At 43.2% G+C, this 24,361-nt stretch overlaps 1 protein-coding gene across 2 annotated transcripts; it reads right to left on the reverse strand.

The window, feature by feature from the left end:
- Window positions 1–1,995: 1,995 nt before the first annotated feature.
- On the reverse strand, window positions 1,996–21,891 carry CCDC120 (coiled-coil domain containing 120). 2 transcript variants are annotated; one of them, XM_075259147.1, is made up of 10 exons: window positions 21,623–21,891; window positions 12,220–12,292; window positions 11,053–11,186; window positions 10,397–10,513; window positions 8,632–8,872; window positions 8,487–8,537; window positions 7,931–8,093; window positions 7,176–7,277; window positions 5,726–6,607; window positions 1,996–2,943 (listed from the first exon to the last, which is right to left on the reverse strand). In XM_075259147.1, exons 2-10 carry the CDS (start codon window positions 12,254–12,256, stop codon window positions 2,835–2,837), a joined length of 1,836 nt encoding a protein of 611 aa, XP_075115248.1. In that variant the 5' UTR covers window positions 12,257–12,292; window positions 21,623–21,891; the 3' UTR covers window positions 1,996–2,834. The 2 variants fall into 2 exon arrangements, with proteins under 2 accessions (XP_075115248.1, XP_075115249.1); XM_075259148.1 differs by lacking the exons at window positions 12,220–12,292; window positions 21,623–21,891 and adding an exon at window positions 11,915–11,923.
- Between the last annotated feature and the right edge of the window lie 2,470 nt (window positions 21,892–24,361).

Genomic DNA, 24,361 nt, shown 5'->3' on the forward strand with positions numbered 1-24,361 from the left:
AGGAAAACTGGACTATTCTGAAGTGGCCTTCTATGAGCTCTGACCGAAATCTTATTGAGCATCTTTGAAAGGAGCTGAAACATGCCGTCTGGAAAAGGTACCCTTCAAACTCAAAACAACTGGAGACGTTTGCTTCTAAGGAGGGGACCAAAACACCTGCTGAGAGGTGCAGAAGTCTCATTGACAGTTAAAGGAATCGTTTTATTGCAGCGATTGCCTCAGAAGGTTGTGCAACAAAATATTAAGTTAAGGAAACCTTAATTTCTGCCCAGGCCCGTTTCATGAGTTTTATTTAAAAAATAAAAAAAAAGCGAAAAGCAATGCCTGACTTTCATTTGTTAATTTTCATAGAATTTTTATTACTACTTTTGTCAGATTCTAGTTATTTCTGTGGCCATTGTGGGTATTTCTTCCATTAAACGAGGGGGGCCAACAATTTTGTCCACGTGTGTATGTGTTATCAGACGTTTTGTATTAGCCATCACCCCCTCAGGCCTCCCCAAAACAACTAGCCTGACTCTTCCTTTACCGATGCCCTGTCAACTATTCTGTGCAAAAGGGGTTTATAGGTCAGACCCTTTAATTACAGAATAAACTAAAGAGTATTGTCCCTCTGAGATGCTCAGCAGTGATGACCACAAGATATCAAACCAGAGCAGTGTGTAGATCATAATGGAGGACGGTTCAAATGACAATTCTCAAGTATAATATAAAATGTAAGCTGCATTCCCAAACCCCTGGCTCTTCAGTGTCTGGTGCTTTAATTCTGAGAAATATATGGGAGATACAGATTACGACAGAAACGGCCGCGCTCGTAGGAGTTGAATAGAAAGAAGTCCTTTTTCTAACTAGTGGAATAGTATAAACCTGTTTAGCGCCCTATTGTTAGGGTGGGCGTGATCAGGTTTTTTTTAGTCACCGTCTAAATATGGCAGCGTCTTCGGTATAATCTACAGTTATAATCTTCATAATTCTGAGAAATGTAATCCTTTTTATTATGAAAGCTCAAGCAAGTTGTATAGGAGGATGTCTGATCAGGACAAAATCCAATAACACCAAGCGGAATAGTGAGTGCAGCTCTGCAGTATAATACAGGATATAACTCAGGATCAGTACAGGATAAGTAATGTAATGTATGTACACAGTGACTGTACCAGCAGAATAGTGAGTGCAGCTCTGGAGTATAATACAGGATGTAACTCGGGATCAGTACAGGATAAGTAACGTAATGTATATACACAGTGACTGTACCAGCAGAATAGTGAGTGCAGCGCTGGAGTATAATACAGGATGTAACTCAGGATCAGTACAGGATAAGTAATGTAATGTATGTACATAGTGACTGTACCAGCAGAATAGTGAGTGCAGCTCTGGAGTATAATACAGGATGTAACTCAGGATCAGTACAGGATAAGTAATGTATGTACACAGTGACTGTACCAGCAGAATAGCGAGTGCAGCTCTGGAGTATAATACAGGATGTAACTCGGGATCAGTACAGGATAAGTAACGTAATGTATATACACAGTGACTGTACCAGCAGAATAGCGAGTGCAGCTCTGGAGTATAATACAGGATGTAACTCAGGCTCAGTACAGGATGAGTAATGTAATGTATGTACACAGTGACTGTACCAGCAGAATAGCGAGTGCAGCTCTGGAGTATAATACAGGATGTAACTCAGGATCACTACAGGATACGTAATGTAATGTATGTGCACAGTGACTGCAGCAGCAGAATAGTGAGCACAGCTCTGTAGTATAATACAGGATGTAACTCAGGATCAGTAATGTAATGTATGTACACAGTGACTGTACCAGCAGAATAGTGAGTGCAGCTCTGTAGTATAATACATCATGTAATGTATGTACACAATGATACCTCCCCTTCCCCCTTCTCATTCAGAAACTGTATAAATATTCCATTGCCTGCATTACCCCTTTCAAATTGATCACACAACCTGAATTTTCTTAAATTTATTTTATTTATTGTTAAACTGTCCCGACCAATAACAAATTAAGGTCCCCCCTGACCCAATAAAATTTTTACATATTGTTTGTACATATTGCACAGTGTTATCCAGTCACAACTCAGTGTTAGTAACAGTTAAAAGCAACCACAAGATATTACAAAGTCAGCCGATTATTTCTTCTTTTTTAATAAAACCCGATCGATCGGAGGCTGCGAGTCCAGCTCGGCCCCCTCCGTCCTGGGGCGATTCCTCCGCCCTGTAGTATTTCTCCAGTGTCTTTACTTATAACATTCAGTGTGAAGACAGCAATAGCCGAATATACAGTAGGGAGGGTCGTAGCAGTAGTCACCCACTGAGCTCAGCTACATCCTTTTGAAGGTCACAGCTCCTAGCGAGATAAGCGGCAGCATCATTAAAGTGTCTGTAGGAAACTATTCTCTCACTTCACTGCAGGAGACGAACGCCAGCGACTGTACAGAACACATAATAACCGGCCCGGACATAGAAACGTTATATATATAATACACCCCCACCAGGGAGGAACTTCATTCTTCAGAATTGTTACTTGGCAAAACTACAGAACAGTCCCCTTGCAGCAAACTAACCTCTTTCTGCCCAAACTGGGGCAAAAATCGAGGTAGGGGTACTTATTGCACTAGAGGCGATCATGGATATCAGAGCCTACGGACCGGGGACAGATCCTACCACTTCCTACTCCACTCCCCGTGGTTTATTGCTGCAGAACCGATGGTGGAGCATTTCAGGGTTTCTTTTGGAAGATCGGTCTTCATTTGGTGGTGGTGGAGTTGGAAGTTCCGTATGAAGTGACTCGGGTACGTCCATTAAGCATTAGGGTCCGGTGTCAGACTAAAGTCCCGGGCGGCGTGCCCTCTGCCGACCGCTGTCCTTGTGTCCTGGTCAGTGGGGTCGACTGGTTGTACAATTCTTCGTCAACGTACTCTGCAAAGTGTCTGGTGAAGTAGCCAGTGATAGATGGGGGGGGGGGGGGGGGAGGGGAGGGGAAGTGGGGTTTATAAACCGTGCGTGTGGCGTGATCCAAGTGAGGGTGATTTGGGGCGAAAAGCAGAAGAATTGAAGAATATGGAGAAATCGGAATAAAAGTGGATTAAAGTTTGTGTACCATGGAGTCAGAACAATGTGCAATGGGTATAAGGGTAGTATGGGGGGTGGGGGGTGTAATATGGATATAAGACAGAAGAGAAGGGGAAAGCAGAAACAAAGCATTAGAAACTTACAAAGCAGCTCATATCTACTATACTAAAAAACAAAGTGTAGCTCCACATTGGCCAATTCATGGTTCTATCTGATTTTTGGAAATCTGAGTGAAAACCAATATGGCCGCCATTACTTATTAATCAACTGGAGTCAAGTATTGAATTGCAAATCCTATGTCACAGTTGGATAGATTTTCTATTCTGGACCCTTGGAAAGCTGGATGACTATCCAAAGGAAGACATATTGAAGAGATTTAAACACTTATCCCCTATTGTACAAGTGACTGATCTCTGAGGGTCCAACCATTGGAATCCCCAGTGATCATGAAAATCGGGGCCTGCAAGTGCCCCATGTGAATGGAGTGGTGGTGAGCATGTACAGCAAACTCTGGCAGTCCCAAAGTAGTGAATGGAGTAGTGGCACCAGTCTGTTCCATGGGGAACTTGCAGGGCCCCTGAGTTTGTGACCTGGGACCCCAAGTGATTAGATATTTATCCCCTATCCTATGGAGTAGTAATACATAACACTCTAGAGACCCCAGTGTTCGTTCTGACAGCAGCCATATTGTTGTCACATAGCTTTTCCAGAAACAGATATCTATATAGATGATTAATTTTGGGTTTATATTTCTTAAATCCTGCGGAGCCCCAAATAATAGAAGTATAGAAGCAAACTATTGTATATGTAGGTCCCTACACAGCTGAGCCGCAAGGTGGAGATACACTTTAAAGGGTATATCTACCCTCAAAAAAATAAAAAATACAAAGCAATTCTAGCACAAAAGAAAAGGTTTCAGATATAATGTTACCATAAAGAAGTTGTCACAGTGGCAAAGACCCCACTGCATCATCCAGTACAGCATGGGGGTGAACGAGTACTAGTGCATGGCAGACATGGAGGAGCTGCCCATAACAAGCAGTTTTTTGCTTTCACTTTCCAGTCTGCCTAGGGTGGGGACCAGTACAGAGAGGTCAGAGCTGCCATCGTGCTTAACTCTCACACCGTATGTCCATCTTCAACATCACTGTATTTAAAACTAATTAGGATCAGTACAGGATCAGTAATGTAATGTATGTACACAGTGACTGTACCAGCAGAATAGTGAGTGCAGCTCTGGAGTATAATACAAGATGTAACTCAGGATCAGTACAGGATAAGTAATGTAATGTATGTACACAGTGACTGCACCAGCAGAATAGTGAGTGCAGCTCTGGAGTATAATACAAGATGTAACTCAGGATCAGTACAGGATAAGTAATGTAATGTATGTACACAGTGACTGTACCAGCAGAATAGTGAGTGCAGCTCTGGAGTATAATACAGGATATAACTCAGGATCAGTAATGTAATGTATGTACACAGTGACTGCACCAGCAGAATAGTGAGTGCAGCTCTGGAGTATAATACAGGATGTAACTCAGGATCAGTACAGGATAAGTAATGTAATGTATATACACAGTGACTGCACCAGCAGAATAGTGAGTGCAGCTCTGGAGTATAATACAGGATGTAACTCAGGATCAGTACAGGATAAGTAATGTAATGTATATACACAGTGACTGCACCAGCAGAATAGTGAGTGCAGCTCTGGAGTATAATACAGGATATAACTCAGGATCAGTAATGTAATGTATGTACACAGTGACTGCACCAGCAGAATAGTGAGTGCAGCTCTGGAGTATAATACAGGATGTAACTCAGGATCAGTACAGGATAAGTAATGTAATGTATATACACAGTGACTGCACCAGCAGAATAGTGAGTGCAGCTCTGGAGTATAATACAGGATGTAACTCAGGATCAGTACAGGATAAGTAATGTAATGTATATACACAGTGACTGCACCAGCAGAGTAGTGAGTACAGCTCTGGAGTATAATACAGGATGTAACTCAGGATCAGTACAGGATAATTAATGTATGTACACAGTGACTGCACCAGGGAGTGCAACTCTGGAGTATAATACAGGATATATAATGCAATGCAAGTACATAATGACTGCCCCAGGGAGTGCAGCTTTGGAGTAGAATACTGGATATAACATACAATGCTGTTCAGAGATGGACATACACATGTGATCGGTTGCTATGGATAACACTGATCTTTTATTATTTGCACAGTTCAGCTTTAAGAATCTTTCAGTGTTTCAGCTTACGGCAGCACATCCATGGCAAACAATAAGGTCTCTCTGGAATTCGTCCTATGCAGATGTGTCCGTACCTCTATAGAGAGCTGACACTGCAGTTTGTAGCACACCCTGTGGACCACAGACAGGAGCAATCATATGCTGCAGGCTTGAGGCCATAAGCTGTAATACTGGAGCTGTCATACAGATTTTTGCATAACATTATATGTGAAAGACATTTTGCCTGGACAGGAAAAAGTGCAGCTTATTATATAACAGAAAAAGTAGTGTAATAAAACTCTAATGCCATAGTGAAGCAGGACGGCCCAGAGAGGAGTCTGAGTGCAGTAACCTGTGTGACCAGGTGGTGGTGTCTAGTACAGAATTTCATACCTGCCATGCATTGGGGCCCCAGTGAAACTGATGGAGTGTGGAAGAGGGGATCCAGCCTGATAGTGTCCATCATGGTAACCGGGGCGATAGTATCTCTGATACTGCATGTGTGGAGGGATAGGGCCCCTTTGCACTCCAGCAGGTGCCGCTGAGTTGCGCAGGTACCAGTCCCGCAGTCCCTCCAGAGCCAAAGCTTTATGCACATTTCTCTCCATTGTCTCAGGTGGAGGAGCCCGTGGTTGGCTCCGAGATCTTGGACCTGGGTGGGGAACCTGAGCAGCAGGGCGTTGTTGGAAGCCATCAGTGTGCCAAGGTTGCTGGAAGTGGGATGTATCAGTCAAATGGGGGCCACATGACTTGTTGCGGGGAACATTCCTGCGCTGTTGCGTTTCAGCACGGCTCCTTAGGGCTGGACTTCCTGGATAACCCTCATAGTAGCCATCTCTTCGTGAGTAATGGCTGCTGCTGCTGTCAGGATCTGCCCACCACGGGGCTTCAGGTTCCACCCACCAGTGACCATCTGGTTCCACCCACCCTCGCTGCTGCTGTTGCTGCTGGCGTTCCATGTAATAATCCAGCAAGATGTCTTCATAGGGAAGCCGAGCATTGGTGTTAGGGGTGCGGGGATCTGGAGATCTTGCCCCTCGCTGCTGGTGGTGAGGGGGCAAGGCAGAAGGTGGTTGACGCTCACTTAGAGCTTCAGAACTTTTGAAGGGAGGTTTTCCCTGGGTCTCTGTGGGAGGGGGTCTCTCAATCAAAGCTTCTGAGCTGTTACTGCGCCGACTCCGAGCAGAATGGATGTTTGTGCGATCACTGGGAAAGCCCACCTGAGAGTCCTGACTACCAGTCCATTGTCTCTGAGATAATCCTGAGCTCTCCGACCTGGAAGATGAAAGGACAGGAATTAGTATGGCAGCTAAGCCTAAACATCACACCCTATAATGAAGAGGACGATGGGAGACCGGGCCATACAAAGTAGATAACATCTAATGTCCTGACTCTACCCCGATGGCTGACGATACCTAGTACCTTTTGTTCTCAGTGAAGAGGTAATGTGCAGCAGTGGCTTTCTCTTCTCTCCCCTCTAAGAACACATACATGCTATATGAAAAGTACCACCGGCTTAAAGGGGTTACCAGGGTCAGATATTTTGCTTGGGTTCTTTTTGGATCAGACATCAGGTTTTTGGGCCAATTCTGCCGCTGGGTCACATGACCCGTACATGGCAACCAAGTCGCTCCAAGTCTTCCCTTCCCTCACATGTTTATCTTCCCTCAGATATTAGCTGCACTATAGTGACTGACTTAACTATTACAATGATAAATTCAGCAACTCCCCCAATAAAACAGATAACTTCTAGTGAGAACAGGAGAGGATACAGTCTGACTGGTTCCAATAATGTGACTCATGGTCGCTACCTTTAACTCTTCTATGCCCCACAAATACCCACCTCAGGGCAGAGCTGCTGCAGGCATTACGGCTCAGTATGGGTGTGGCGGGGACACTCCGGCCCTCTAGACTAGACAGACTCCGAGGGAATGACCGGGTGGGGCTGTAGGGAGGGAAAAAAGGGTATCCATTTAAGCAAACCAGCACTATATATATATAAAGCAAAATTATAATCACTGACTGGGTGGATATATTATATGTAGGAGAAGGTGGGCTACAGCCAGGCATATCTAATCTGTACCATTGGTGGGGGTCCAGCTGCAGAACTTTCATTATAACAGCACTGCTGTGGTCCATGTGGCTGTGTCTAATAATGTACTAGAATGAAGATGGAGCTACAGTACCTAACACAACCACATATATATGCGGGCGCTGTGATCATTACTGAAGTAAAGTAACCATAGCTGGCGGCACTGTGGGCGGACCACCACTAACACCAAGTTACAGGCTACTGTATGAATTTCAGATAAAGAAAGAAGATCTTAAACCCCAAGGCTGCTCCCTATGGTCTATGAACATTCAGCATTAGTCTATAAAGGCTATGCACACAGATCTGTTCACCAACATACAAGTATAGCATATAGGGTGTATTAGGGCACATCTGGGCAGCACATGTAGTCAGAGCAGCAGACAATGGATTTCCTGAGCATATATTATGTAACCTGATCAAACCACTCAGCAGCCACTGTCCTTTTGATCCGATTGTATTACTGACCACAGGTCACTGGCCATGCTGCTCTAGCCCCACGCTCTCACCTTGCTGCACTCGCCATGGAGTTACGCCGGTTGTGGACCTCACAGTACAGTTCTACGGGTGATGCCTTCCATCCGACCCTTCTCTCTGGACTGCTAGAGACAGCCCGGGAGTGGTCTGATAGTCGAGGGGGAGAAGGCCGCATCCCGGATGACAGGACATCATCTGCAGGAGAACAGCAAGTTAGAGACAAATCCAAAATAACTCATTGTCTTAAACCATTAAAGGGATTTCCAGGCTTTATATAATGATAATCTAGCCTTAGGATCAGTTATTAGTGACAGATCAGTGGAGGTCTGATACCCAATACCCTCGTGGATCAGCTGCTTCACAGGCCATGTAACGTCACATTCATCTGTCACATGACCTCGTCGCAGCTCAGTCCCATTCAAATGCCCTACAATACAAAACCAATCTGTGCTTGGTTTTCTCTGATGAGGCCGAAGTATTCACCCACACGCTGCAGTTCCCCACCAATTTTCCATTGATGACGTAGCCCAAGCATAGGTCATGAATTGATTGTCTGGAAACCCCTTTGATCATCAGTAATGGTCTCACCATGGCTGGCACTCTCTGACAAGGAGCTGCATTCTGACTGGTATGCCTCATCTGCAATGAAAGACATAAGGATATAAGCTTAGAAGTGACACCCATAAGTGACGACCTGAGATACGTGTACCAGTACGACCATGTTAGCACATACCAAGCAGACTGTGTGGAACTCTGTGCGTGGGTCTCATTCCCAGCTTCCTGCGCAGGTTGTTACTCTGCTCCTCTAATTCCTGCAGTCTACGAAGTGCATCCAGATAAACTAGCCTCCGCTTCCTGCGCTGCTCCACCGTCAGCTCTGCGCTCTGCTCAGCTGCCAAACTCAGCTTCCGTGCTGCCTCGGCCATCTGCAGCTGCAGAGCAAAATCCCTCTCCAGGCGCTCCAACTGCACCTCCTGCAGAAAAAAGGAAAGGATCAGGTTACCGAGGCATTCATAGGGTTAACATACCTATCCTATAGGGGGAATTCCCACCAATTAATGTGGACTACATTGATACAGTGAAAATTAACATACAAAAAGTTAACATGACATGTTGGAAGCTTTAATCTCCTGAGGAATGAATCCGTGTATCCTAATACACTACACTAGCTGCAATGCTAAAGTCATCCAGTAGATGGCAGTCACATCACAACTCCCTCATTATCTCCTATAATCTATAATAGATTAGTCAGTAATATTGGTAAGTGGCTTCATAATACACCAAACCCCGGGAGAAACAACAACGACATCGCTATCAGAAATGAGCCTCAAGGTCATCCGCAGTGTTTTCTACCAAGGACAGGCGGCACAATCCTAAAAGAACACCTGACGGGATTGGAAGCCAGCCATGCTCATTCAGATGCAGAAAGAGTTTCATTTCTAGGCAGGGATCTTTGCTCTTCCTGCTGGAAATAATGTCTGGATTAGGTTCTGTGGTCGCCAGGAAATAATAACTATGGGTGCCAGTAGAATGTAGTTCATTGTGCTGGGCTCCACTACTTTGATCGCTGCCATAGCATCAAGCATGGCGCCCCCTTCATCAATGAGAACTGCAACCTAAAGGTATATTACAGTCATGGCAAGTTACCTCCTATCCAAAGGACTGGAATTAACTTGCTTATCAGTGGGGGGCCAACTGATGGGACCCCCACCGATAATGAGAGCTGGGGTACTTTGCAACCAGTTTTGAATGGAGCAGAATATCAGACTGCATGTGCCACTTCATTCATTTCAGTTGGACTGCCGGAGATAACAGAGTACTGATGATAGTAGTTACGTCCAGAGGTCCCATTAGAATGAATGGAGCAATGACACTATCCGACCAGCACCCCAATTCTCATGATCAGTAGGCCTCCTTACTGGAATATTCCTTTAAAGGTTTTATTCTAAGTTTACAACTTATAACCTATCCACAGAGTAACTTTTAGAAGCAGTAGGGATCCAAATGCTAGGGACCCCACCCATCACAAGAATGGGGCTTCCTTGTACCCCTGGCTACACAGAGCAGCAGTCACGTAGGTGCTCTTCTGCTTCATTCACATCTAAGGGACTGCAAAGAGAATGTGGCAATCTTATGGAGTTGGATGGAACAACAGTGCCCCTGCGCAATCTCTGGTCATTTCAATTGGGTGTACAAGGGAGCCCTATTCTAAGGACTGGTGATGGTCCCAGTGGTCATACTCCCTGTAATCTACGAGTTATTTCCTATACCGTTGATCGGGATACCTTGTAAATTTTGTCCAACCCCTTCAAGGATTTGTCTATCTAAGCAAAGGTAAAACTTCCCTTTAGAGGGTTGGGGGGTCTGTCACCTGGCTGCCGACCAATTAGCTGTTTGAAGAGACCACACAAACAGGGAGTTCGGATGCTGTGGAGTTTCCATTAATAAGTCCTGCAAAAAACCCTTAAGTTGTGATTGTAGGCCCTACGTCCACTCACCTCTGCTCTGGTTACAGTGGCAGCGCTCACTCGAAAAGCTCTCTGCCTCCTTGTAACAATTGGGGGTCTCTCGCCATACTCCAGTGGGTATTCTGGGGGGACCTGCCCCGTCAATTCCTATAGGGAACAACATATTGTACATCAGGGCTGGGTTATCCATTAGTATACAAGTCAGGAGGCAAACACAGGACTGTCACTTTAATAGCTCAGTCAATACAGGCAGCAGCAATAGGCAAAGCCTCATTACTTATCATGTGACAGCAGCGGGGGCAGGGATCAAGCCGCCATGCTATGTCAGGCCACACACAACCACTAATATTTATTTACAAGTGTGAACCTCTCTGCAGTGTCTTATAGAAACTCTCATCTCTGCCTAATGCCATTTACTGTCTGCTGTTATCAGCCATTTCTAGAGTGTTTTATAATAGAAACATCCCTGCCCCCTGTTATCTCCATATATACATGTCACAGCTGCAGGGCTTGAAGTGACAACCGCACTGAGTGCTAAATGTCCCTGGGGGTGGTCATCACTTCCCTCCCCCATGGGGTACTGCAGAGTGTGAACTGTTCTCCTAACTTAGCTGGAAATTGTAAAGGTGCGGCAGAGTCTTGTGACCTATACATGGTGCAACACCAGGTGGTGACCCCTCACTCACCGCCTCCTGAAGGCACAGCCTTCGCAGCTCATTGACTTTCTGTCTTAGGGACTCCTGGAGATCTCGCTGCTTCTCTGTCAGGTCAGAGATCAGTAGGGCTCTCTGCTTAGAGGAAGAGTCAAACAGGGCACCGCCTGGAGAAAAATGGCGAAAGGAATGCAACAGGTTACAACACAGACACATATAATGTGTGACAATGAGCTCAGAATCACGCTATGTAGCACCATTACAATCATTTCTATAGTAAGGGGTGATCAGGATAAACTTTGTCCCCTCTCACCCTGCCTTACACGTAGTCTCACAGTATGACTTTACCCTCTACCACCACCATGTCAGTACGCTCACCCTGTAACACCGGCATGTAGGGAGCTGTTCTTACACTTGCACTGACTTGTTTATTTTGTCGCTGACATCCCCCTGATGTCGATAAAGATCTGAGTGCCGCACAGCAGCTGGCAGCCTGACATTCCTACACTGTGCGCTGAGCGGCAGGGGAGGGCGTATAGAAAATGGGAATGCGTATACAGGTCCATATATACAGATGAGAGCACAAAATTAGATAATCTGGTGGATGAAAATGTTTGGGGGGCCTTCTTTTCGATCCAGCTGCACCCAGTGGTATACATGTATTACATGCACTAACTGTAATGAAGACTATTGTGTCAGCGATCAGCGTCAGGCCCAGGGCCATGGATCTTACATAACAAGGGCAACATTTCAAGTGTGAGATCTCCAAATTCTTTCACATTTTTCCTATATCAATATGGCCGACTTACTACAGTGGATACCAGATGAAGGGGTCAATGGTGGATCTAACATGATGGGGTGTAAATGATATATATATATATATAATGTATTTTACCTGCCATGGAGATGCTGCAGATCCCTCCATTGCCTTAAGTTCAGCATCAGGCCTATGGTCACGGATATTATGTAACAAGAGCAACATTTGGGTGTCCGTTCTCCTGACACCCTCATATCTTTCCAATGAACCTATCCTTACTGCACAGTCCTCTCAAACTACTTGTTCACTGCTTGGCAGCTATACTGGGCTTACATCCCTAAAATCCAATATGGCCGATCCACTACAGTGGATACCAGATTTGGGTCAATGGCGGATCCCATCTGACTGGTGTATATGTTATATATCTATATAGAGTATTTTACCTGCCATGGAGATGCCGCAGGGACCCTTCACCTCCATATTTGTTCTGCAGCTTCTACCAGTGTTGAGGGAAGCCTGGAGAGATAAAGCAAGTACATGAGCAGCGGCGACAAGCCAACAAGGGGGCACTACAGTAACATATAGAGTATAGTATATACAGTATAGCTCGGGAGACCCTCCACCCCCACTCTCCCCTCTAGCTAGGCTCTTGCTTCTGCCATGTCAATAAGACTCATCTGAATAGAAATGGGAAGAGAAAGGAGATTGATGGGGGAGGGAGGCAGGAAAAGTTAAGCAGTGCACCAATAAACTTTTACAAGGTCCCAGCCCCCCCCCCCCCCCCCACCCCTGCAGACACCAAATGCTCCACGTGAAAGGAACAAAAACACCAACTCCAAGGACATCTGCTTTACAGATAAGAGCGGCATGAAAGGCGCCGGACTCAGACGGCCGCAATGGAAAGGAGAAATTTTTTTATTTTTGAAAATCCTACAAAAGCAATAGTTTGATATTAATATTGCCTTAGATATTGAAAGGATAAATAGACTATAGAGGGGGATAAGAGGACATATCAGGCACCGCTTATCCCCAGAATAGGTTAATATCTGGGGCCCTTTAAGTGACCATATAAGTGGACACACTTCTTTGTAGGAATGGAGTTAGGTACCCCAACTGTCAGGGGCTCAAAGGGCCACATCTAGGGGCTGGACACATCCATGCATATAAAAAGGAGGCTGGGAACCCAACCATGCACAATGACAATGGGGGTCAAAGATCGGAGACTCGTCACACCCTATGTGGCCAGCTTTAGATAACCCCCACCCCATTTGTTCATTCATATCATGTATAGATACCATCAGCTTAGTGTTGGCATGGGGTACTGCAACTCTCAGCATGCCCCATACTAAGCAAATCCTTCAAAAGTCACTCAGTTCCCCATGAGGGAATGTTCTGCTGTCGACCCTCAAGATAACTAAAAGGGGCACAGTACAAATATGAAGGCAGCACACCAACTGCTCAATTCAGGAGTCTGGGAAAGCTGGGTGACGACCTCCACGGGAGATTTCTCAGAAACAGATTTCATAGTATAGATGAGAACGACTCGGCAGCTTCTAGTTCCTGAGAGTTTTTTTCCTGTGGAATTTCTTGCTTGTTCTCACATGTCAGATGTAGATTCTCCAAAATGTTTCCTTGAGTGTAATCCATGAAAACTTACTGGCGAGGAGGAGGAGTAGTCCATGAAGATTTACTGTCAAGGAGTAGTAGTCCATGAAGATTTACTGTCAAGGAGTAGTAGTCCATGAAGATTTACTGTCAAGGAGTAGTAGTCCATGAAGATTTACTGTCAAGGAGTAGTAGTCCATGAAGATTTACTGACAAGGAGTAGTAGTCCATGAAGATTTACTGTCAAGGAGTAGTAGTCCATGAAGATTTACTGTCAAGGAGTAGTAGTCCATGAATATTTACTGACAAGGAGTAGTAGTCCATGAAGATTTACTAAACAAGGAGTAGTAGTCCATGAAGATTTACTGTCAAGGAGTAGTAGTCCATGAAGATTTACTGTCAAGGAGTAGTAGTCCATGAAGATTTACTGTCAAGGAGTAGTAGTCCATGAATATTTACTGACAAGGAGTAGTAGTTCATGAAGATTTACTAAACAAGGAGTAGTAGTCCATGAAGATTTACTAAACAAGGAGCAGTAGTCCATGAAGATTTACTGTCAAGGAGTAGTAGTCCATGAAGATTTACTGACAAGGAGTAGTAGTCCATGAAGATTTACTGACAAGGAGTAGTAGTCCATGAATATTTATAACAGGGAGTAGTAGTCCATGAAGATTTATAACAGGGAGTAGTAGTCCATGAAGATTTACTGACAAGGAGTAGTAGTCCATGAAGATTTACTGTCAAGGAGTAGTAGTCCATGAAGATTTACTGACAAGGAGTAGTAGTCCATGAAGATTTACTGACAAGGAGTAGTAGTCCATGAAGATTTACTGACAAGGAGTAGTAGTCCATGAAGATTTACTGACAAGGAGTAGTAGTCCATGAAGATTTACTGACAAGGAGTAGTAGTCCATGAACATTTACTGACAAGGAGTAGTAGTCCATGAAGATTTACTGACAAGGAGTAGTAGTCCATGAACATTTACTGACAAGGAGTAGTAGTCCATGAAGATTTACTGACAAGGAGTAGTAGTCCATGAAGATTTACTGACAAGGAGTAGTAGTCCATGAACATTTACTGTCAAGGAGTAGTAGTCCATGAAGATTTACTGTCAAGGAGTAGTAATCCATGAAGATTTACTGACAAGGAGTAGTAGTCCATGAAGATTTACTGACAAGGAGTAGTAGTCCATGAAGATTTACTGTCAAGGAGTAGTAGTCCATGAAGATTTACTGTCAAGGAGTAGTAGTCCATGAAGATTTACTGACAAGGAGTAGTAGTCCATGAAGATTTACTGTCAAGGAGTAGTAGTCCATGAAGATTTACTGTCAAGGAGTAGTAGTCCATGAAGATTTACTGACAAGGAGTAGTAGTCCATGAAGATTTACTGACAAGGAGTAGTAGTCCATGAAGATTTACTGACAAGGAGTAGTAGTCCATGAAGATTTACTGACAAGGAGTAGTAGTCCATGAAGATTTACTGACAAGGAGTAGTAGTCCATGAAGATTTACTGTCAAGGAGTAGTAGTCCATGAAGATTTACTGACAATGAGTAGTAGTCCATGAAGATTTACTAAACAAGGAGTAGTAGTCCATGAAGATTTACTGATAATAATAATAAATAATAATAAATTTTATTTATATAGCGCCAACATATTCCGCAGCACTGATAAGGAGTAGTAGTCCATGAAGATTTACTGACAAGGAGTAGTAGTCCATGAAGATTTACTGACAAGGAGTAGTAGTCCATGAAGATTTACTGACAAGGAGTAGTAGTCCATGAAGATTTACTGACAAGGAGTAGTAGTCCATGAAGATTTACTGACAAGGAGTAGTAGTCCATGAAGATTTACTGACAAGGAGTAGTAGTCCATGAAGATTTACTGACAAGGAGTAGTAGTCCATGAAGATTTACTGACAAGGAGTAGTAGTCCATGAAGATTTACTGACAAGGAGTAGTAGTCCATGAAGATTTACTGACAAGGAGTAGTAGTCCATGAAGATTTACTGACAAGGAGTAGTAGTCCATGAAGATTTACTGACAAGGAGTAGTAGTCCATGAAGATTTACTGACAAGGAGTAGTAGTCCATGAAGATTTACTGACAAGGAGTAGTAGTCCATGAAGATTTACTGACAAGGAGTAGTAGTCCATGAAGATTTACTGACAAGGAGTAGTAGTCCATGAAGATTTACTGACAAGGAGTAGTAGTCCATGAAGATTTACTGACAAGGAGTAGTAGTCCATGAAGATTTACTGACAAGGAGTAGTAGTCCATGAAGATTTACTGACAAGGAGTAGTAGTCCATGAAGATTTACTGACAAGGAGTAGTAGTCCATGAAGATTTACTGACAAGGAGTAGTAGTCCATGAAGATTTACTGACAAGGAGTAGTAGTCCATGAAGATTTACTGACAAGGAGTAGTAGTCCATGAAGATTTACTGACAAGGAGTAGTAGTCCATGAAGATTTACTGACAAGGAGTAGTAGTCCATGAAGATTTACTGACAAGGAGTAGTAGTCCATGAAGATTTACTGACAAGGAGTAGTAGTCCATGAAGATTTACTGACAAGGAGTAGTAGTCCATGAAGATTTACTGACAAGGAGTAGTAGTCCATGAAGATTTACTGACAAGGAGTAGTAGTCCATGAAGATTTACTGACAAGGAGTAGTAGTCCATGAAGATTTACTGACAAGGAGTAGTAGTCCATGAAGATTTACTGACAAGGAGTAGTAGTCCATGAAGATTTACTGACAAGGAGTAGTAGTCCATGAAGATTTACTGACAAGGAGTAGTAGTCCATGAAGATTTACTGACAAGGAGTAGTAGTCCATGAAGATTTACTGACAAGGAGTAGTAGTCCATGAAGATTTACTGACAAGGAGTAGTAGTCCATGAAGATTTACTGACAAGGAGTAGTAGTCCATGAAGATTTACTGACAAGGAGTAGTAGTCCATGAAGATTTACTGACAAGGAGTAGTAGTCCATGAAGATTTACTAAACAAGGAGTAGTAGTCCATGAAGATTTACTAAACAAGGAGCAGTAGTCCATGAATATTTACTAACAATGAGTAGTAGTCCATGAATATTTACTAACAAGGAGTAGTAGTCCATGAATATTTACTAACAAGGAGTAGTAGTCCATGAATATTTACTGATAATAATAATAAATAATAATAAATTTTATTTATATAGCGCCAACATATTCCGCAGCACTGATAAGGAGTAGTAGTCCATGAACATTTACTGTCAAGAAGTAGTAGTCCATGAAGATTTACTGACAAGGAGTAGTAGTCCATGAAGATTTACTGACAAGGAGTAGTAGTCCATGAACATTTACTGTCAAGAAGTAGTAGTCCATGAAGATTTACTGACAAGGAGTAGTAGTCCATGAATATTTACTGTCAAGGGGTAGTAGTCCATGAACATTTACTGTCAAGAAGTAGTAGTCCATGAAGATTTACTGACAAGGAGTAGTAGTCCATGAAGATTTACTAAACAAGGAGTAGTAGTCCATGAAGATTTACTGTCAAGGAGTAGTAGTCCCTGAAGATTTACTGTCAAGGAGTAGTAGTCCATGAAGATTTACTAAACAAGGAGCAGTAGTCCATGAATATTTACTAACAATGAGTAGTAGTCCATGAATATTTACTAAACAAGGAGTAGTAGTCCATGAAGATTTATTAACAAGGAGTAGTAGTCCATGAAGATTTACTGACAAGGAGTAGTAGTCCATGAACATTTACTGACAAGGAGTAGTAGTCCATGAAGATTTACTGACAAGGAGTAGTAGTCCATGAAGATTTACTGACAAGGAGTAGTAGTCCATGAACATTTACTGTCAAGGAGTAGTAGTCCATGAAGATTTACTGACAAGGAGTAGTAGTCCATGAAGATTTACTGACAAGGAGTAGTAGTCCATGAACATTTACTGACAAGGAGTAGTAGTCCATGAAGATTTACTGACAAGGAGTAGTAGTCCATGAACATTTACTGACAAGGAGTAGTAGTCCATGAACATTTACTGACAAGGAGTAGTAGTCCATGAACATTTACTGACAAGGAATAGTAGTCCATGAAGATTTACTGACAAGGAGTAGTAGTCCATGAACATTTACTGTCAAGGAGTAGTAGTCCATGAACATTTACTGACAAGGAGTAGTAGTCCATGAACATTTACTGTCAAGGAGTAGTAGACCATGAATATTTACTAACAAGGAGTAGTAGTCCATGAATATTTACTGACATGGAGTAGTAGTCCATGAATATTTACTGACAAGGAGTAGTAGTCCATAAAGATTTAGTAACAAGTAGTAGACCATGAAGATTTTTGACAAGGAGTAGTAGTTCATGAATATTTATTGGCGAGAAGTAGTACTCCATGAAGTTTTACTGGTGAGGAGGAAGAGTAGTAGTCCGTGAATATTTACTGATGAGAAGGAGGGGTACTCGTCCATGAATATTTACTGACAAGGAGTAGTACTCCATGAAGATTTATTGGTGAGGAGGAAGAGTAGCAGTCCATAAATATTTACTGACAAGGAGTAGTAGTCCATGAATATTTACTGACAAGGAGTAGAAATCCATGAATATTTACTGACGAGCAGTAGTGGTCACCCACTTGGAAGTACATTTGAATCAACTTTAATAAACCTGACATGACAAGGACTACCTGGCTGGAAGGCCCATAGAGACATGACACACTTAAATTTACAAGGTCAGCAGTAAGATGTCTCAGAATGACATGGATTTTAACCCCTTTCACACAAGTGACCAAGGGATAAATTGCAATGAGCATTTCCATGAATACCAAAAGCCATATCATGCTATACTGTTATGTAGTCATATAACACCCACTAGTCCTGTCCTCTCATTGCTCTGCCTGTGTAAGTGTCATAGTAGTTCTGGCATTCTATTCATGAATCAGGAGTGCCAGTGAACATGCACACACATACACAGACCAAAGGGACAGGGATAGGAACAGTTATCCTGGTATGGAGGATATAATGCAGCACCAGCCAGGCCCCCGCTCTTCATATGCCCCTTTCTAGAAAACAGACAGTCTCCATTGGACTGGTTAGTATAAGGAATGGATAGCATCAGAACCAAGTGCTCTAGGCGTGGGTACCCGGGCATACCCGGGTACCCTGTCCCCATGCCCATTTCTAGAGGGCACAGAAACAACTACAACAAACTGGTTTGTACATGTAGGGCTGGCATTATATCTAAGCACAGCATCCTGGCATGGGCATAAGGAGATATAATGCAGCAGGAGCAGGGTATCGCTCCCCTCACCATCTATGCCCATTTCTTAGAAGACTGGCCATCAGTTGATGAACAGGTTGATACTACCACGGCTGGCCTCATAACCATCCTAGCATACACATGGGGGGGGGGGGCATAGCCCCAACTTTGCGACTTTATATTGCCCCTGTCTATGTCAGAATAGCTGTGCCCAGGAGTGCTTGGTTTTAATGTCAGTCCTGTAGGTACCAACCGGCTTATTGGCAAGATAGTAAAGTGTCCCCTGATTGTGCCATCTAGGCCCATTTCCAGAAAACAGGCCAACACTTGCCAATAAGCTGGTTGGTACGTAAAGGGCTGGCATCATAAGTAAGCACTCCAGGGCGCGGATATCCTGGCACAATAGTGGGCAGGGGGATATAAAGCAGCACAAGTAGCTTCTTTCCACCACCTCCAGTCTATGTATACCCAGCGTTTCTAGGAAACAGACCATCAATTGCCAGTAAACTGGTTGGTACACGCAGGGCTGGCATCAGAACCAAGCACTCCTGGCATGGCCATCTTGGAATACAAACAGGCAAGGGGATATAAAGCAGCACTAGCAGTGTTGTTCCATCCCACCCCAGTCTATGTATGTGTGCCCCTTTCTAGGAGACAGATCATTGCCAGTGTACTGGTTGGTACATGCCGGGCTGGCATCAGAATCAAGCACACTGAAACCTCTAGGCAGGCACGTCTGGGTAGACTATTCCCACAGGTCCACATACACCTGGTACAAACCCATTCCTGCCCCTTCTACTACCACCCTGCAGCTTCCTCCCTTGCCCCTGTGTCACAGGTTACATGTGAATCACCCTGAGCTGCAGTGCCCGTGTCACTTCTGCAAACACACGTAATCCGTGTAACAAGCCAGGAATTGTTTCTGTATCGAGCGTCACCCAGGATCTGCGTGTCTTAAGCCTGTGATCTAACACATGAACCAGAATAGAAGGGTTTCGCAACACCCCCCCAAGCTCAGTCCCGTCACTCATTAACACAATGCATGCCATTGTCCACGCCTCGCTGGTATCTGTACAATTCGCCTTCCTCAAATTGCAAAACAAATATTTTTATGACACCGTATCCTCTCCCATAGAGACTACTGTAACTTTACTGTACAAGAGATTGCGGTGGGGAAGAGAAAACCTTCAGTCATAAGAAACCCTTTATTCACATGGATGTGGCTGTAAGGGGAGGGGGCTTGTTTTTGGAATGATGTGCTGTATTTGTCAGTAGTGTTATGTTGGGGTTCATATAATAGGGGCTCCCCAGGGAGGGTTTCTAGTTACTTCCACTAGGTTCTACTTGTGACAAACAACAGGTTTCCAATCCTCGGTCACGTGATTGGAACCCGGCACCTGGCCCAACTGGCTAGCCCCCATAGTATAGGTAACTTGCAGTTACCATTCATGAGGAAATTATATATTATATATATATATATATATATATATATATATATATATATATATATATATATATATATATATATATATATATACACACACACACACACACAGAGAGAGAGAGAGAGAGATAGAATATATATATATATATATATATATAGATTCTATGTATAATCCCCTACAGCGTTTATTTAGTCCTAAATTCTGCACCGTTACCTATGCCACATAAATGAAGGGTTACCATTATCCTGAAGATCTATACGATTGTGGCAATACCAAATTTATATACTTTCTACTTTTTCTACAAGCTATAGTTTTCATTGCTAACATTTTGGGGTTTATGTGACATTTTGATCACTTTTTCTTCTACTTTTTTGGGAAGTATCACAAACACTTTTTTAAAAAAAAAAAAAACAATTTTGTTGCCATTTTTCACTGTTTTTGTTCATGTAACTGTGCGAGGGGCTTGTTTTTTGTGGGACGAGATGACAATTTCATTGGTACCATTTCAGAATACATATAACCTTTCCATCGCTTTTTGTTCAACTTTTTATCATACGGCATGAAGAAACAATTTTTTTTTCCCTTTTTGTTGCGATTACTGTGTGGCACAACAAACTTTATTCTGCGGGTCAGTACAAATACCAAATTTATATTTTTCATTAACATTTTATTACTTTTACATAAATATAAACATATTTACTTAATTTTTTTGTTTCATCATATTTGCCAATGGGAGCTATAGGAGGGGCTTGCTTTTTGTGGGATGAGATTACATTTTTTCATTTGTACCATTTTGGGGTACATTTGACCTTTTGGTTACTTTTCTATTTTTACAGATGAGAATGGAACAAAAATACTAATTACTGGATTTTTTTTTAACCGCATTTTCTGTGCATAATAGTTGAAGTGTTAACGCTATTCTTTGCGTCAATAGCGATTATAGACTCTAGGAAAGCTGGATGACAGCTTGGCTAAATGCTTTGTAAAGCTTCTGCATTCCTGATGTGATTTAGGTCACACTTAACACAATCCCTTTAAACCCCAAGGACTTCTGACCATTGGCCACAAACACAACATTGTGTGGTTCAATCGTCTGCAAAAATCTCCCGGTCAACTACAGGGTGGATTAAATTTTGGCTCTCAGATTACACCGCAATTCATATACACTGCCCCTTCCCATACTGCGGACTATGGGGTCATGAGTGTTGTCCCTCCAGGACTGCTGACATTTCAGCATCATGCAGGAGGGAAGTGTCCCCCAATCATTAGTCATAAGACTGACCCCTTTAAGTCAGAATTCTGGAAAAATTTGATGATTGCTACATCACAGCTATAATGGCGGCCCTACTGGTTGGCACCCAATTTTCTCAGAAAAGTATAAATATCATGGCACAAGAAAATTATTTCTGCTGTTAGGCAGAATGTGTAAAAGACCGCGCATATCAGCATATCTAATCCGGAGGCGTCTGACGGCCATGTATCCACCTATCGCCCCAAGGCAGTAAACGTACAGCTCACTCTACTTGTAGCCCTGTACAATGTTACTTACCGTTTGTGATCCAGCAGACGGCCATTCACCTCACAATGCTGACCCAAATCTGAAATCAAGACAAGGAAGACACATTAGTACAATAATCTGGCTGCTGAGGATATAGCAGTGTCTAACTTGTGAATGAAGCAGAGCAGAACATGATATATGACAATGCAATGTCAGGAGGAGTTTTTTTTCAATAATCCATAACAATACAGGTAAAACCACTTATCACAGTGCAATAACTTTAGTGCTGGTTACATAAAATACCACAGCAGCTGCAGACACGTGACATCATACCTAAGTTCCCTGATATAGCCAAGAGTAAGCTACTGCAACCATACACATCCGAACAGAGGAGTGACCCCATAAAAACTGTATGTGCTAAGTCACACCACCAACTTGTACACCTGACAAATTCAGCTCTGCTACATCATTTTGTTTATCTAAAGCCTTTGCTCCATCCATATTGTAAAGCCCCAATCAGTCCTCTTATGGCAAGTCTTAAGAAAGCAACCGATATGGCTACCGTTACAGGTTCCATAAGAGTTGTCACAGGGTTATGGTGGTATGAGCTAGCATGGAGGGGGGGTTGGCATAAGTGTAACTTGAAGCTCCTGGGCCCCAATGAAAAATCTTTATCAGGGCCCCTACCAATCCTGAACCAATATTTTAGGTAGCAGAGTGAACTTTGGGGCCTGCTACCACTCTACCCCTATAGCTATGCCCCTGGTAAGGGGACCACAGTCTGCTTTTTAGGGGGGGGTCATCCTCTTCTCTGCTGAAGTCTCTGGTTTCTTACTCTCTGCTATACCAGCTGATGTGGTGCCACATGAGTCCGTACTTGCTGTGCCAGCCGCCTAAGTAACATACACTAAAGTTATCTGAAGGACGGGTTATCCAGAAGCGGCCGGTGATTCACTAGGGCAGGTCTCTGCAGGGGGACAAATAACAGACTGTGTTGTTGGCAGTGTCCATTGCAATGACGTCATCGGTGCAGCAATTATATGCTTATAATAATCACTCCCTGCCTGGTAACGTTGCTCTCTGGACACACCTAGCTCCGTACGCTGCCAAACCTCGACAACCCTACTGCTTGCTAATCCCTGTGACACCCTAGAGGAGATTCCATGTTATTACTGCAGATGGAGTAGAATTTATTGTAGGGCCAACTTGTGCCATATTGTATGGCCATTTCTATAGCGACAGATCATATGCACGCCACCGGTTTTGAGGGTGGGGAATAATCCAGCCCCAGGGTGGCGACAACTATCATGGGTACTGTTACAGGGCAGGATTAGGGTACGGTTACTTTTAAAGGAGTACACCCCCCTTTATTATCTAACATTAGTTAATGATCAGCCTGATTGCTACAACAAATTCTACCCCGCGCTGGAACAGGAGGATTATGTAATGCGATAATTTTAGATGCAGGTGAATTAATGACTCTTACTTAGTCTGATGCAACAGTATCAGAACATTCAATCGCAATCTCTTCCTAGGAAAGTTAGGTCACAACCAATAGGGTACCTCCTTACTAGCGTCACCCAGTTTCCTGGGCTCGGGAATAGCAAATCTGCCTAGTTATGGGAGCAGAGGCTATATTAATATGTAACTAAGCTATGTATGCAGGAGTCTTGAAAAACTGGGTGGGTGGGGGGGAAATTGAAGATTCTTAGTAAATGAATATGTACAGATCTGTTCAGGTGTGCCATTCAGGACACATGAAAAGCTGAATGACAGTGACCTGTGAGAAGTTTAATGGTCGTTACCAACTTTCTCAAAAACAGATATAATTACTAATTAGAGAATGATTATTTCCCCATTGTGGGACTATTAAAGGAATATCTTATCTTATCTTATTATTGATCCCTTCAAGGGCACATTGTACCCATATATTTATAGCCAGATTTCCTTATCCGTGAGGCAGTGCCAAAGGTAAATAGTATGCGGGCATCAGGCCCATAGATTTCGCAGTGATACTAGGTGACAGATCACACAGCTGGCTGGCTCAGAGTCGTGTCATTCTCAGTCATCGTCTGCTGTCATCATCACCACATCCCTGGCCGGACAGGTAATGGTGACATCATCTCAGCCCCTATCACAAGTCACCTGCAACAGTGAGGTCATCGGTCGCTCTCTGGGTCAGTAACCAGACACGTCACCCAGGAATGCCGCACATAACTTTACTTAGTTGTCAAGAGTCAATATGGGGGAGATGTAACAAAGCGTTGTAGTGCTCTGTGGTTCTCTAAAGCTGTATCACACCAGATCGGCTTAGATACACACAATATGGCTCAAAACACAGCATCACACAACAGGTTGAGATACATACATGACATTGTTGGACACAAACTTAGCAAGCGACAGGCAGTATCACACATAACAGGCTAAGATACATGGTGCTACAGATAATATCACACATGAAGGACCTCGGTGTACAGGCTTAGAAGACCGTGTCAAAATGTGATAAATATAGGTACTCAAGCTCAGCAGACCATATCATATATGACGGGCAAGATACATGGCTCAGCTGAGAGGATTATACATGACTGGTTTAGATACAGTAGCTCAGCAGACTATAGCACACATGATAGGCTTAGATACAACACAAAAGTTATTCTGGCTAGCCAGAGTATCAAACATTGTAGGCTCAAATGCATACAGTGTCACACATTATAGGTTTAGTTACACCAAGACAGCTGACTATATTACATACCTAGAGATTCTGGCTAAGGAGACAGTATCACACATTAT

Source organism: Leptodactylus fuscus, chromosome 11 (genome assembly GCF_031893055.1).
Source record: "Leptodactylus fuscus isolate aLepFus1 chromosome 11, aLepFus1.hap2, whole genome shotgun sequence".
In the NCBI taxonomy this organism is placed as follows: domain Eukaryota; kingdom Metazoa; phylum Chordata; class Amphibia; order Anura; family Leptodactylidae; genus Leptodactylus; species Leptodactylus fuscus.

Bases quoted from the DNA above. Each gene is read 5' to 3' on its own strand.
- CCDC120 (XM_075259147.1), bottom strand. From the start codon at position 12,256: ATGGAGGTGAAGGGTCCCTGCGGCATCTCCATGGCAG. The intron at 11,187-12,219 runs GTAAAATACTCT...ATTTTTCTCCAG, and splicing joins CTGCGGCATCTCCATGGCAG to GCGGTGCCCTGTTTGACTCT. The intron at 10,514-11,052 runs GTGAGTGAGGGG...TGTTCCCTATAG, and splicing joins GGCTGTGCCTTCAGGAGGCG to GAATTGACGGGGCAGGTCCC.